The sequence below is a fragment of the Pongo abelii genome, chromosome 10 (assembly GCF_028885655.2).
Source record: "Pongo abelii isolate AG06213 chromosome 10, NHGRI_mPonAbe1-v2.0_pri, whole genome shotgun sequence".
NCBI classification, from domain to species: domain Eukaryota; kingdom Metazoa; phylum Chordata; class Mammalia; order Primates; family Hominidae; genus Pongo; species Pongo abelii.
Genome location: NC_071995.2, coordinates 11,859,368 through 11,875,397, shown reverse-complemented (window position 1 = coordinate 11,875,397; position 16,030 = coordinate 11,859,368). Strand labels below are relative to the sequence as shown.

Genomic DNA, 16,030 nt, shown 5'->3' with positions numbered 1-16,030 from the left:
GTGCTGGAAGATAGCTATTATTTGTAGACATAAGAATCAGATTATTTAGAAACTTGCTTCTATAGGTATTCTCAAGTCTTCTTTTCAGAAAAAAAAATCAGATATCTCTCAAATGATTGGAGTTTGTTTTAGGGAGGAGAAGGTCTTGAAATCTTATGATCCCCATGGGTCAGTGGAAGACAGAAAAATACATAAAGGCTTGAGTAAAGGAGTTGGCATAAAGAAGACCACTGCTAGTTCATGAAGCTTTTACATCTCTTTTTATTCTGTTCACTCTAAACAGGGTCTTGAAAAGGGCCTGTGCACATGAAAGACTCCAAAGTTCAAGCCTCATAAGCTTTGTAGGTCATTCCAATCTGACAAAAGCCATATGTCAATGTTGTTAGGATGACTGGTTAAATGAGCCTTTAATTGCTCAATAAAAATGTACAAAGGCATGTTTCAATCAAGAAAATGTGAATATAGACCAAAGTTTAGCTAAAAAATAAGGTTAGTAAAAATGTAAGATAAATTCAATCTCTTTATGTATCATATCATAAACTTCTGTTTCTGACGATGTCTGTTTACTAAAAGGCACAAAAGATTTTTTTAATAGTATGGAGAGATTTGCTTTGGAAGTTCTAAAGATGGATAGTAATACACTTGAAACAATGCACATTTGTTATTAAAAAATTATATTGTTAGACTATTAGAGTATAAAAATGTATTCAACATTTAAGATTGTTGCTAGATGTTTATTCAATAACACTGTAAAAAATAACCATGTGATTATCAACTCATGGTCCTGTTACATCTAATGCAGCCAGGGAAGAAAAGACAGCAGCAGATTCTTCTGATAAAATTAGGAACACAGGTAATAGCAGTCTGCCTTGTAAAGTCACTTGAATACACTTAAATAGAAAGAGACATAAATAGAAAGATCATCTGTAGAACCTGCTATAGACTGTGATAAGGAATTTGTCTCTCTACTAAGGGTATTGGAATGCACAGTGCATTGAACACATAAACATGGACTATTTCTGCTCTTTCCTAATGTCCAAACAAAATTACAATAAAGAAGCACAGAGGAAATTAATACCCAAGGATGAAGAGAATGAAAGAAGAGATGACAATAAACAACAAAGGTAAACAAAACTGTGGAAACGGAATGACAAATAGAAAAATAACAGAGTTTGTGAATGAGAAAAGCTGAAATCAGACATGAAGAGGGGACCGTGGTGCAATTTTCACCAGAACACCTGGAAAATTAGTCCTATGTGAATATTGCAATTTCCCGTGCAGAAATTTACATGTATATACATTTTAGTGCATATTCTGCATCAAAGTTTGATCATTCTTCTTCAACTTAATCCTGTGCATTTCTTGCTATTTGATCCTAGGTATTTTATATTGTTCTCATGAATAAGGTCATTCTCTCATTTCTCTCTCTCTCTCTCTCTCTCTCTGTCACTCTGTCTCTCTGTCTCTTTCCTTGCATTGTCTTATGCTGTTCCCTATGAAGTGTATGTCTTAGGGAAAATAACTCAATCACATTAAGATTTTATTTTTTATTTTTATTTTTTATATATGTGTATGTTTTTATCACACTGTAATTTCTAGGATAGATGTGCACAATGTGCAGGTTTGTTACATATGTATACATGTGCCATGTTGGTGTGCTGCACCCATTAACTCGTCATTTACATTAGGTATATCTCTTAATGCTATCCCTCCCCCCTCCCCCCACCCCACAACAGGCCCCGGTGTGTGATGTTCCCCTTCCTGTGTCCAAGTGTTCTCATTGTTCAATTCCCACCTATGAGTGAGAACATGTGGTGTTTGGTTTTTTGTCCTTGCGATAGTTTGCTCAGAATGATGGTTTCCAGGATTATCCATGTCCCTACAAATTTACATGTATATACACGTTAGTGCATATTCTGCATCAAAGTTTGATCATTCTTCTTCAACTGAATTCTGTGCATTTCTTGCTCTTTGCTCCTAGGTATTTTATATTGTTCTCGTGAATAAGGTCATTTTCTCATTTCTCTCTCTCTCTCACTCTGTCGCTCTCCTTGCATTGCATTATGCTGTTACCTATGAAGTGCATGTCTAAGGAAAAGTCGTTCAATCACATTAAGATTTTATTTCTACCTTTGAAAAATGAATATAAATGCAAAAAATCCTCATCGTGCTATTGTAAGTACTAAAAGAGCTAAGGCATCTGAAACATCACTATGCAAGGTAGAAAGGAATCCATAAATCTTTAGCTATGTAGCCATGTATGTGGAGAAATATAATATGTGGTAGGGGTAGCAACTGGGTCACTGAAACAAACTTGCTTATTGAATATTGTTTAGCGATAATTTTGTATCCAATCATTTTTAAAATGAATGTTCTATCTCTGTCTCACAGCATGGGCTTTCTCGCAGCATGTGGCAAGTTCCATAAAGAACAGTTTGGAATTGCATGGCATTTCTATGATCTAGACTCAAAAGTCACAAAGTATTACTTCTGATATAATCTACTGGTCATGGCAGTAATGAAGTTCTAACCAAGCTCAAGGGGGTAAAAACAGACCTCACCCCTTCAAGAGAGGATGTCAAGGTACCATTGTAAGAAAACATTAGATGAATGATTCTGTCGTGATCAACTTTTAAAAACACAATGTGCCACACATCCCAATTTCCAAGATGAAAAATATGCATACATGTAGATTTCAATTTCAATGAAATAAAATAATAATTTGTAGTTTTTAAGCAGAAGAGACAACACCTTTTGTAAGAGATAGGTACAGGTTTATCTGTTTAATAAATGAGTCATTGATTAATCACTTTAATTAAATTCCTCTTTTAAATGTATCAGCTTACCGACCTGGTACATCATCAGGAAAATATGAAGGTGATATACATTTTTTTGTATTTCTTTTGAGATAAGTTGTGATTGTACTTCTCTATGAACTGCTAGGAAGTGTAACTGAAAGGTGAAGAATACACTCTGACATCGTGATAACAGTGGTGAGCTGAGGCTACAGACACTTGATCTTAGGCTGATGACCAATGCCTTCTACAGCCCCAACCACTCAGGATGGTACACCAGCTCTGGGGCCAGGACACAGGCGACATCTTCATGCAGGATATGAAAGCTGTGTAAGTGGTGTACAATTTATCCTTTCTTAGACAACTCTCTGATCAGACTCCCTCTTGGATTTCTAGAATGTTAATTCCATTGTGATTAGAAGGAACAAATTTAGTCAATTTAAACAGGCATACACAAATTTTGCCAATGCTAATATGCCACCCAAGAAAAATGCATGTAGCATGGATTAAGGAAGTCCATACAGGATCCACATTGACAGGGTTTTGTAATTAGAAAAAAAAGGAATTAATTCCCCTGAGTAACTTTATATAAATGCAAGGGGTAAAGCAGAATACTAGAAGACGTTTTAAATGTGATTATGATTTCAAACAAACATGTTTACTCAGGAAAATATATTTTTTCTCACCTCAGCTGTTAAAGTCTCAGGAAAATTTAACCTTGAAAATATTCTAAGAGAAACTTGTTTTTCTTCTCTGAATCTCATTTCCTTTCACTTTCTTGTAAAGAAATGAATGAATGAATGAAGACCAAGTAACCAGTGAAGCACAGTAGGCAAGAACTCAGCTCTGAGAACTGACTGCCTTCCATTCCACTCACTACCTTTACATGAACCTAGGCACACACCTAAGTCAACTCATCTACAAAATTAAGATAATAATAATAATCACACCTCCCTAATATGATGGTTATGAAGATTGAATATCATATAGTAAATGCTGAAGAAATGTTTTCTATTATAATCAGCCTTTGCTAGGATAAATGGAAAGAATATAAATATGCTCAAATAATTGTGAAATATATATTTAGAGAGCATCAACATCAAATAAAGATATAAAGATGACCATCACATAATATATATTATATGTTATCATATAATATATAATATAATATAAAGATGACCATTACCTCAGTGCAACCGAAGCTTTTAGACAATTCAAAGCAAATCTGAATTCTCACACACAACTGTATTATCAGAATGGCTGGTTTACACAATGAACACAGTTAGTTGAGGAAGATTTGGCTTTCTGTTCCATTCACAGAACTTCCCAGTCTTCAAAAAGAGAGAGATGTGTGGGTGTGAGAGAGCTGAGGCATGAAATTTGGATCTTATTACAAGTGCAGAAGAAAATCCTAAGAGCATTTGAAGCACAAAAGTGTTATGATCTAATTCCAACTTTTCAATGATCACCCTGACTGATGTGAGGGGAATGGATATGGGATGTGCTGGGGTAGGAATGTTACCAAGAGCAGCTGAGGATATTAAAGTTCTTCAGGAGAGAGCATCATGGCCTGAACTATCACCTTCTAGTAAAGATTATGCAAGTGGTTGTATTTGGGATGAGTGTTGAAAGTGGAGGCAACTCGATTTGTTAAAGGGCAGTGCCTGAAGGGAGTGAGGATTTTTGAACCACTGAACACCTGTTAGTGACTTAGAAAAGGTTGGGAGCTGTTAAGAGAGCTGAATTGTGTTTCCTAAATTTCATATGTTGAAGACTGTTCGTTCAGGACCTCAGAATATGAACATGGATATTAGAAGGCAAGTGGAGTGCTGAGGGCTGCCACTCACGTCTAGGTGCCCAAGCTCCTGCTGCAGTCCTGCTTCTCTCTTTCACCCACCCTCACTCACAGACAGTGTCCTTTTCCACATTTCCATCACTTCTGTTTTTGTTTTGTCTGGTGAGTGCATAGCTGATATTTATGCTTTCCTGATACACTTTACTCATTGCTGACATTGGAGAAAGTCAGAGAAAGGGGCTGAGATAAGGGACCTTTAGGGGCATTTCTGTTGTCTTCCTGTACTCTCCTGCCAAGGAAAAATCTGTCTTGTATCAGGCCTGCAGCAACCTCAGTTGGCGACAATATCAGGCAATGTTGGCCTGGCCTCTTTGCTGCTCCTTGTCTCTGACATTCCTTTGCTACCTGATGGTCTAACTTAAGACACCTAGGCAGGATTGGTCATCTCCAGTTCCTATGGAAAATAGTGTCTGGTGAGACCAGAGATACAAATCTCAATAATATAGTGGGACCTGCTGGCACAAGCAAGCACTCTCTACCTAAGATAAAACTCATGAAGACTAGCTGGAACCAGTCCACTTTCCATAGAGCCAGAAATAATTTCCAATTAATAATATATTCCCCTTTCAAGTATGTCTATATTTTTGCCAGGGAAAATACCAATCTTCCTGGTTCCCTTGCAAGGTCAAAGTTATCTGTAGCAAAGCCTTTTGTATTAGGAAGTCTCCCTGTACTATTACCCACAACTCTTCAGAAGGGCCAGACCAGACCCTCATCTGCACAGTGCAGGATCCACTCACCCACAATGGTCAAGAGGCCTGTCTTAGGATTTACTGTCACATACCGTCTCTACCTCCATCATATCTCCATCCAAGCTGTCCTCAAATTAACACCAGCCATGCACAAAATATGAAAATTACACAAGACACACAGAAGGTCTAAGTGGTAAATGGTAGCTGACTGACTGACTAACCTGTATATTCCATGAACTGATGAGCAGGGATTTACTAGGTATAACAGAAGAATCAGCAGCTAAAAGAAGTGCTAACAATGCAGGACTCTGAGAGGGCTTTTTGGAAACACAACATTTATTGTGAAATTACACAGACAAGAATGAAACAAAGGTGGTGAGAATTATAGCTTATTACTTAGAAGATTAAGTAAAGGAAATCTCACCAAATTCCTGGGGAAAAAAGCCAGATATATAAAGAAAATTACATATAATGAGCTTGACTCAGAAAATAAAATATGAATAAAGAAGTACCAGAAAGAACGTCGGGGAGGAATGCATATCAGAATATTGTAGAAAAAATACTCTTTGTGGAAGAACAATCTGAGAAAACAGGTAACATAAATACTGACTAAACCAAGAAAACCAATACAATGCAATTGAGGCTTTAATGAGGGTATCTGATTACCTTATGTGAATGTAGAATTGTAGCCACTTAATTATCAGAGGTAGGAATTCAATACAATTCTTAAAAGAAATGAAGCAGAGGGTGAATTTTATAGAATATTCTAGAGAAAGGGAAGAGCAGGAAGGAAGTTTTGGCAACAAGATATTGCATGGTTCCTGCAAGGAACTATATATTCAGTTTTCTCAGGGCTAGAAATTTCCTCATGGTTTCTGTGTCCATTTTGCATTCATAACCCCTAAAGATACTTTAAAATACACAATTTTGGCCTTCTTGTGTTGCACAACAACAAGCCTTGCCTGACTTGAGTGAGATCCACAGAAGTATGAACAATAGCTGTAGCCTGAGCAGGCTGTGGGGCAGCTTTCTGTCATCTATGTGTGCCCAGGAGTGTGCTGTCCTCAAACATCTCACAGATAGCAGAAACCATCTCTATCGCATCAAAAGTTAAGCTAAATGTGATACTACCTGTACACACACATCATGAGAGATGGAAATAGGCTATAAAAAGAGCCAGAGATTTTGATCATCATCACTGCTGGCTGTAGCTTCACTGCCCCCCCACACATACACAGAAATAAATAGCAAAATGGAAAGTGGACAATAGTCTTATCAAAAAGATTGAAACTCTAATGATGTCTGAAGTTCAATTATGACACGGTGCTGATTGCTTGGACACAGTTCCTTTAAAACCTTTGTTCAAGTCATAGTTGTACCTTTTAGATATAAGGCACAAACAACATCCAACCCAACCTGTCCCTCTGGGCTAAAGTCCCAGAGAGAAATAAGGGATATGCCTGACCTGCAGTGAGCAAAGCAGAACCCAGTCTCTGAGGTGGTGAGGCCCACCCAGTGTGCAGCTCAAAGGTTCCACTGTTCTGCTTCTCTTTATAAAGGGAGCTGCCACGTTTCTCCCAGCACAGAGTTGGGAGTGACTCCAGAGCCTCCAGCAAGATGCTGCTGATTCTGCTGTCAGTGGCCCTGCTGGCCCTGAGCTCAGCTCAGAGCTTAAATGGAGGTAAGACAGAAGGAGGAGAAGATGCGGTGACTCTGCTTGGGGCTTAGGAGGTGATAGTTGTAATTATGAGGAAGAGAGGAGAATGAAAATACAGATGGGGCTGCAGAGTTTTCATGCCTAGGATCAGGAGACCTGTTGTGCCCTCACTCCACACCAAGGGCTTATAATTTATTTAATGTACAATGAAAATCCAATAAAGAATTTGTACCAGGGGAATGAGAAGGTAAGATTTGCATTTATAGAGAGATAGAACTGTGCTGTGAAGAATGCAGTGGAGAATGCAAGGCAGATTCAGGAAAATCCAGCTGTGAAGATCCTATACTGATCTCAGTAAGTACACAGGGATGATGGTGGCCTTGCTGTACCTGGTGGATCAGCATTGATGATGCAGATAAACACACATTAGAGATACTGCAGAGACAGAACTGGATAAAACACTTACCTGTGTCTAACTACAGATATAGACACATCAGAGCCAATCATTGTCATTTTTCTCTCCCCTACACACAGTATTTCAATGTGCTGGGAGTGGTATGGGTAAGATTGTATTGAAGTGATTACTTCTGGTTACCCCAATTGAGAAAGCATGTGTACATAAGCAGTGTATTTATAGGAGATGGAGGGCATAAGAACACCAAAATATCACATTGAAGTACCTGGCATGTGTAAACTAAATTAGCATTAAGTCTTGAGGGATGCTAGGGAGGGAAAAAAGGGGCTCTTCTATATGGAGTTCATGGCTGTTGCTCTGTGTGGTAACAACCCTGCCTCCCCTTACACCTTCCTCCCCTTCCAGCAGCTTCACAGATGGTAGCTGACAAGCTAACCTAGGGGATGCATGGGGTGTGGTGAGAAGTCCCCTTTCCCTGTAGAACACCTGTGAATCTTGCAAGATTGGAGATGTAACCTTTCCCATCATCCTGTGCTTCTCTTCTAGATGTCAGCCAGGAAGAATCTCCCTCCATAAGATCAGGTAAATCCCAATTCATTCTCAATCTGTTTTAGTTCTCTTTTTCTGCTTATGAATGGATCAGTTCTCCAGTGTCTTCTCACCAACATTTTCCTTTCAGGAATTGATTAGTTAGTCCCCTTAATAATGTAGGCAGTCTTCATGCAACCTTGATTTTGGGGACCATAGGCAGAGCCACCAAATTGAATGGCAGAGATGTTTGGCTTAGAAGAAAACAGGAGTGGGTTGACTTCCCTCTTGCCAGGAGTGCCTGCTGGGAGATGACAGACAAACGGGCAGTGTCCTTATTCTGACTCCTCCTTATACTGAGAGCCCCTCAACTGCTTCCTTCTTCCCCAGCATTCCACTCCACAGTTCTAGGGCTTCACTGAAAATGCAAAGAAATTAGTGTCTTATTTTTGTGCATTTCCCCATTTAGCTGCATTACTGTAAAAATTTGTGGCAACTATTCAGTGAATGCCCTGTGTCCCCACCTCCTCCAGGAAAGCCAGAAAGACCACCCCCACAAGGAGGCAACCAGCCCCAAGGTCCCCCACCTCATTCAGGAAAGCCAGAAGGACCACCCCCACAAGGAGGAAACCAGTCCCAAGGTCCCCCACCTCGTCCAGGAAGGCCAGAAGGACCACCCCCACAAGGAGGAAACCAGTCCCAAGGTCCCCCACCTCGTCCAGGAAGGCCAGAAGGACCACCCCCACAAGGAGGAAACCAGTCCCAAGGTCCCCCACCTCGTCCAGGAAGGCCAGAAGGACCACCCCCACAAGGAGGAAACCAGTCCCAAGGTCCCCCACCTCGTCCAGGAAGGCCAGAAGGACCACCCCCACAAGGAGGAAACCAGTCCCAAGGTCCCCCACCTCATCCAGGAAAGCCAGAAGGACCACCCCCACAAGGAGGAAACCAGTCCCAAGGTCCCCCACCTCGTCCAGGAAAGCCAGAAGGACCACCCCCACAAGGAGGAAACCAGTCCCAAGGTCCCCCACCTCGTCCAGGAAAGCCAGAAGGACCACCCCCACAAGGAGGAAACCAGTCCCAAGGTCCCCCACCTCATCCAGGAAGGCCAGAAGGACCACCCCCACAAGGAGGCAACCAGTCCCAAGGTCCCCCACCTCGTCCAGGAAGGCCAGAAGGACCACCCGCACAAGGAGGAAACCAGTCCCAAGGTCCCCCACCTCGTCCAGGAAGGCCAGAAGGACCACCCCCACAAGGAGGAAACCAGTCCCAAGGTCCCCCACCTCGTCCAGGAAAGCCAGAAGGACCACCCCCACAAGGAGGAAACCAGTCCCAGGGTCCCCCACCTCGTCCAGGAAAGCCAGAAGGACCACCCCCACAAGGAGGAAACCAGTCCCAAGGTCCCCCACCTCGTCCAGGAAAGCCAGAACGACCACCCCCACAAGGAGGAAACCAGTCCCAAGGTCCCCCACCTCGTCCAGGAAAGCCAGAAGGACCACCCCCACAAGGAGGAAACCAGTCCCAAGGTCCCCCACCTCGTCCAGGAAAGCCAGAACGACCACCCCCACAAGGAGGCAACAAACCTCAAGGTCCCCCACCTCATCCAGGAAAGCCAGAAGGACCACCCTCACAAGGAGGCAACAAACCTCAAGGTCCCCCACCTCGTCCAGGAAAGCCACAAGGACCACCCCCACAAGAAGGTAATAAACCTCAACGTCCCCCACCTCCAGGAAAGCCACAAGGACCACCCCCACCAGGAGGCAATCCCCAGCAGCCTCCGCCACCTCCTGCTGGAAAGCCCCAGGGACCACCTCCACCTCCTCAAAGGGGCAGACCACCCAGACCTACCCAGGGACACCCTCCCCAGTAATCAAGGTTCAATGACAGGTATGATTCCAGTTTATTCTTCACCAAGTGCTCTAAGTGTTACAGTTCTCCGACTTTATTGTGCCAATGAATCAACTAAAAACCCATTGACTTTGTATTGTCCTAGAACCCATTTCTAAAGATTTGTATTCAGATACTCTGGAATAGGGTAAGAAGACCCTGTATTTCTAACAAACTCTTTAAGGAACTCTGATGTTGAGATACAACATACCATACAATCTGTCTTAAATTGTGTTGGCAATGAGGAAGTAGTACCATGTCCATTCTTGGCGCTCTGTTTTCTGTCCACAAACTCAGAGACCTTGCATTTAAAGTTTTCACCTGAGCACTGTTTGCTCAGTCCTGCCTCACACCAGCCTCTCAAGTCCAGTATTCCTGCCAAATGGTCCCTGATCTTTCAGCAGCTAAATGGTGTCTCATTTTTTAGATACTTAGTTTTCAGTAAGTACATGATTAAGCTAACAAAACATATCTAATGGAATGGAAAAATATGAAGCTAATTTTAAAGGCATAACTCATCCTACCCACCTTCCTTCCTTCCAAAAGCTACCACTGTTGACTTTATGGGATCTTCTCTTTGAAATATTTATGTGTGCATAGACATACAGCATTCTTTTCCCCTACCACTAATACCATAACTTATATGCAGGCATATATGGTAGTCATTTAAAAATACACTTCTTGAAAATTTCCACATCATTTTATGAAGCTAAATACATCTCTTCAGTGGTTTTCTGTTTGCTTTTACAATTTTATGCTACTCCATTGTGTGGCTGCACCATGATTTCTTTAACCAATCCCTGTCACTGGACACTGAGGGTGGTTTCATCTTGTCACTATTATAAAATATGTTCTGATTATCATCTGTGTAAATATATCCCTGAACAAATTCAACAGCAATGAGTCATAACCACCTAAGGATGATCTTTTCTCTTCATCTTCTAAGCAACAATTTGGAGCACATTGTGTGCAAGGGCATCAAAAGAGTGAACACAGAAAAAATTAGGAAAGAATCACAGGAGGTTGAAGGGATGGGGAGAGAGGATGGGCTCTCATGTACTCTACTGCAGTAAGGAATTAGACAGTGAGGAATTAGACATTTCCTGCCATGTCAAGTCTGCTGTATGAACTTCCCTGTTTGTTTGTTTCAGGAAGTGAATAAGAAGATGACAGTGATTCGAATGATTCAAATGCCATGACATTGGAGGAAGGTGGTCATTTCATAGCTCTACCTTTAATATACCAATAAAATAAACAGCTCGCAATTTCTGATTGTGTGTCTTTTTCTCAGTGTTTGTGAATGTGGAGTGTGAGGACCAAGAACACATTATAAGAACATCTAGGACCCCTTCCCTTTGATGCTTCCAGGGAGATTCCCTCCTCTTTAATCCTAATTTAGCCAGCTGCCATGAAAAATGTTTTACTGTTTATCTCCTTCCATGACTTCTATTTTTCTTTTTCTGAAATGGAGTCTTGCTCTATCACCTAGGTTGGAGTGCAGTGGCATAATCTTGGCTCACTACAACCTGCGTCTCCTGGATTCAAGCTATTCTCCTACTTCACCCTTCACAGTAGCTGGGATTACAGGATCCCACCATCATTCCTGGGTAATTTTTGTAATTTTATGTGAGATGGGGTTTCACTCTGTTGGACAGACTAGGATAGAACTTCTGACTTCAGGTCATCCGCTTGCCTCAGCCTCCAAATATGTTGGGATTACAGGAGTGAGCCACCACGCCTGGCCCTTCTCTGGCTTCTACAGCATAAATTGAAATTTTAAAATTATTTTCAGATTGTTTACTGATATTCCAGTAATTTTAAGGACAAAAAACACAACAAATGGAAAATAAGTCACAGAAGCTAAAAGAAATCCTTATAATTTCTAAGAAACTGAGTTTGGTTTCAAGGGAATGAATATGGTTCTATGCTTCTTATCCCCAGAACCCTCTCTATCCCATTGACCCTATTTTAACAGTGATCACTTCCCTCCCTCCCTATGTTCCTCACCTTTCTTTAATGAAACCTGAATGGATTTCACAAGGAGGCAGCATGACTTTTAGGAGGAAAGAATTGGGACAGTCTCAGATTTTAGTTAAGACATAACTCTTTCTTGCTAGCTCTGAACTCTTAAAAAGCTACTTGGTCTCTCAGAGCTGCAATTTCCTCATCTACAATGAGAAGAATCATAACAACTACCTTAGAGTATGGAGACTATTCAGATAACATACATACCAAAAACCTTGCAGAGATTGGCATGTCTGCTTCTCAAGCAAGGAAGGTTCAATATTAGAAAACTGCCCCTGTGCCCACCGATAGCCTCAGATAATTCACTATGAATTTCAGAAAAATTGGAATAGAAGTATCTTGCCATAATTACCACCAAGTTGAGCAACCCACATTCAGTTCAATCCCAGTTCTCTGGCTTCTCTCCTATTACTGTAGTTGAAGCCTCCCTACCCCTATCTCTTACCTTCCCTCATAACTCTGAACCACATTACCCAATCAAGGATTTTGCTTTTGCGTGTGACCCTTTTGTCTCCTGATTCTTATATCTATGCTCTATGGGATTACTTCAATCAGCAAAAACCTGCTGAAACATCACCCATTTCTACAGAGGTTTTGCTAAGACTCTTTTGTTCTTTCAACTTCAAGTCTGTCAAGGTCATCTACTGCCTCCATTCTACTCATTTCAGGAATCAATTCTCAGTCCTGCATCTCCTGTGACCCCTCAGCAGTTTAACATCATTGATCCTACCCTTCTTTGGGGAACACTCTATCAGTCTTTCCAGGAACCTCCTGTTCTCTTCCCTGGTTTCTCCTACCTCTGTCTCTCCCCTTCTACAACTACAGAGTTACTCCTCTTCCAACTCTATTTGGTCTTGGTAAATTATTCTCCAATTAATTAAGGAAACTAGGATTTATTCTAGATTCTTTTCCTCTTACATCACATTACATCTAGTCAAATCAGCTATGTTATCATTGTGAAGTTCAAGCTTCAAAATAATTTCTGACTGCAGCCAGTTTCATCACTTTCATATCTATCAGCCCATCTAAGCAAGCCTCATCTGCAGTTTACACCAAATAGTTCTATTTATTTCCCAACAGTCAATTACCCACCTTGGCCGTCTAAAAATTATATTACTTTTCTATGTTTTCCAGTTGATGGCCACACTTTTACTCTCTAAGAACAAGATGCTAATTTTCAACTATGCTAAAGTCCTATGTATTGAGCCCTAACTATCTCTGGAATTGGTGGCTGCTCTATACCTAATTCATTCTGCTATGGCCACACTGGTCATTGCCTCTTCTTTTTAATGGTGAGGATGAGGGAGCAGTATGACTAGAGTTTCTGTTAATTTTTAAAAAATTTTATTTGCACAAATGTATGTATTACAAGTTTAGTTTTGTTACATAGATTGCATAGTGCATATGTCACAGCATTAGGGTATTCATTATTCAAATAACAAACACTGTATTTATTAATTAATATCCCAGTATTCAACCCCTCTGCCTTCCACTTCCAAGTCTTCATTGTGTATTATTTCACTCTCTTCATCTGTGCATACACATTCTTTAGCATCCACTTATGAGTGAGAATGTGTTATATTTCATTTCCTGTATCTAGCCTGTTTTGCTTAAGAAAATGACCCCCAGTTCCATCCATATTGCCACAATATATGTGATTTCATTCACTCTTTATGAGTGAGTGGTATGGCATTGGGTATATATAATTACATTTTTAACCTAATCATTCATTAATGGACACTTTGGTTGATTCAATATCTTTGTTCCCGTGAATGTTGCTACAATAAACATACAGATAAAGGTATGCATTTGATACACTGACTATTTTTCCTTTGGGAAGATACCCAGAAGTAGGATTGCTCAATGGAAATGTAGTTCTAGTTTTAGTTCTTTGAGAAATCACAGTTCTCCATAGAAGGTGTACTAATTTACATTCCCACCAAGGGTGTATAAGAGTTCTTCTTTCTCCATATCTTTGCCAACATCTCTTCAGTTTTTTGCCCTTTTAATCATAGTCATTCTGACTGAGGTAAGATGACATCTCATTATGGTTTTCTTTTCTTTTCTTTTTTATTATACTTTAAGTTCTGGGATACATGTGCAGAGAAGGTGCAGGTTTGTTACATAGGTATACATGTGCCATGGTGGTTTGCTTCACCCATCAACCCATCATCTAGGTTTTAAGCCCCGCGTGCATTAGGTATTTCCCCTAATGCTATACCTACCCTTGCCTCCTGCCCCCTGAAAGGCCCCGGTGTGTGATGTTCCCCTCCCTGTGTCCCTGTGTTCTCATTGTTCAACTCCCACTTATGAGTGAGAACATGTGGTGTTTGGTTTTTTGTTCCTGTGTTAGTTTGCTGAGAATGATGGTTTCCAGCTTCATCCAAGTCCCCGCAAAGAACATGACTTCATCCTTTTTTATGGCTGCATAGTATTCCATGGTGTATGTGTGCCACATTTTTTTTATCCAGTCTATCATTGATGGGCATTTCGGTTGATTCCAAGTCTTTGGTCTTGTAAATAGCACAGCAATAAATATACGTGTGCATGTGTCTTTATAGTAGAGAGATTTATAATCGTTTGGGTATATACCCAGGAATGGGATTGCTGGGTCAAATTATATTTCTGATTCCAGATCCTTGAGGAATTGTCACACTGTCTTCCACAATGGTTGAAGTAATTTACACTCCCACCAGCAGTGTAAAACTGTTCCTATTTCTCCACATTCTCTCCAGAATCTGTTGTTTTCTGACTTTCTTTTTTTTTTTTTTGGAGACAGAGTCTGGCTCTGTCACCAGACTGGAGTGCAGTGGCCTGATCTCAACTCACTGCAACCTCTGCCGCCTGGGTTCAAGTGATTCTCCTGCCTCAGCCTCCTGAGTAGGTGGGATTACAGGTGCACGCCACCATGCCTGGCTAATTTTTGAATTTTTTCTTTTTTCTAGACAGAGTTTTGTTCTTTTTTGCCCAGGCTGGAGTGTAATGGCATGATCTTGGCTCACTGCAACCTCTGCCTCCCGGGTTCCAGCGATACTCAGCCTCCTGAGTAGTTGCAATTACAGACATGCACTACCATGCCCGGTTAGTTTTGTATTTTTAGCAGAGACAGGGTTTCACCATGTGGGTCAGGCTGGTCTCAAACTCCTAACTTCACCTAACTCCACCCTCCTCAGCCTACCAAAATGCTGGGATTACAGGCATGAGCCATTGTACCTGGCCTGTTTCCTGACTTTTTAATAATCACCATTCTAACTAGCATGAGATGGTGTCTCATTGTGGTTTTGATTTGCATTTCTATAATGATCAGTGATGATGAGCTCTTTTTCATGTTTGTTGGCCACATAAATGTCTTCTTTTGAGACATGTCTGTTCATATCCTTCACCCACTTTTTGATATGGTTGTTATTTTCTTGTAAATTTGTTTAAGTTCCTTGTAGATTCTGGAAATTAGACTTTGTCAGATGGATAGATTGCAAAATTTTTCTCCCATTCTCTTGGTTCCCTGTTCACTGTAATGATAGTGTCTTTTTTTATATATTTTTTTCACCTTACATAAACTTTTATATATATATTTATTTATTTATTTATTATTATTATACTTTAGGTTTTAGGGTACATGTGCACAATGTGCAGGTTAGTTACATATGTATACATGTGCCATGCTGGTGCGCTGCACCCATTAACTCATCATTTAGCATTAGGTATATCTCCCAATGCTATCCCTCCCCCCTCCCCCCACCCCACAACAGTCCCCGGAGTGTGATGTTCCCCTTCCTGTGTCCATGTGTTCTCATTGTTCAATTCCCACCTATGAGTGAGAATATGTGGTGTTTGGTATTTTGTTCTTGCGATAGTTTACTGAGAATGATGATTTCCAGTTTCATCCATGTCCCTACAAAGGACATGAACTCATCATTTTTTATGGCTGCATAGTATTCCATGGTGTATATGTGCCACATTTGCTTAATCCAGTCTATCATTGTTGGACATTTGGCTTGGTTCCAAGTCTTTGCTATTGTGAATAGTGCCGCAATAAACATACGTGTGCATGTGTCTTTATAGCAGCATGATTTACAGTCCTTTGGGTATATACCCAGTAATGGAATGGCTGGGTCAAATGGTATTTCTAGTTCTAGATCCCTGAGGAATCGCCACACTGACTTCCACAATGGTTGAACT

General features: G+C 40.8%; 2 protein-coding genes across 6 annotated transcripts in view; one reads left to right on the top strand and one right to left on the bottom strand.

Moving 5' to 3' along the window:
- The window catches only part of SMIM10L1 (small integral membrane protein 10 like 1), a 282,294-nt gene that overhangs the window by 160,151 nt on the left and 106,113 nt on the right, over positions 1-16,030 (bottom strand). The gene's annotated exons all lie outside the window — the stretch shown is intronic.
- On the top strand, positions 6,922-11,098 carry LOC103891982 (basic salivary proline-rich protein 3). Of its 2 annotated transcripts, XM_054526824.2 has the most exons (6): positions 6,922-7,023; positions 7,961-7,996; positions 8,791-9,024; positions 9,151-9,465; positions 9,529-9,826; positions 10,978-11,098. In XM_054526824.2, exons 1-5 carry the CDS (start codon positions 6,960-6,962, stop codon positions 9,807-9,809), a joined length of 930 nt encoding a protein of 309 aa, XP_054382799.1. In that variant the 5' UTR covers positions 6,922-6,959; the 3' UTR covers positions 9,810-9,826; positions 10,978-11,098. The 2 variants fall into 2 exon arrangements, with proteins under 2 accessions (XP_054382799.1, XP_054382798.1); XM_054526823.2 differs by having other exon boundaries at positions 8,791-9,465.

Coding starts and splice junctions, on each gene's coding strand:
- LOC103891982 (XM_054526823.2), top strand. CDS start 6,960: ATGCTGCTGATTCTGCTGTCAGTGGCCCTGCTGGCCCTGAGCTCAGCT. Junction 7,997..8,790: donor ATCTCCCTCCATAAGATCAG/GTAAATCCCAAT, acceptor CACCTCGTCCAG/GAAGGCCAGAAGGACCACCC. Junction 9,466..9,528: donor AGGAGGAAACCAGTCCCAAG/GTCCCCCACCTC, acceptor ACAAACCTCAAG/GTCCCCCACCTCATCCAGGA.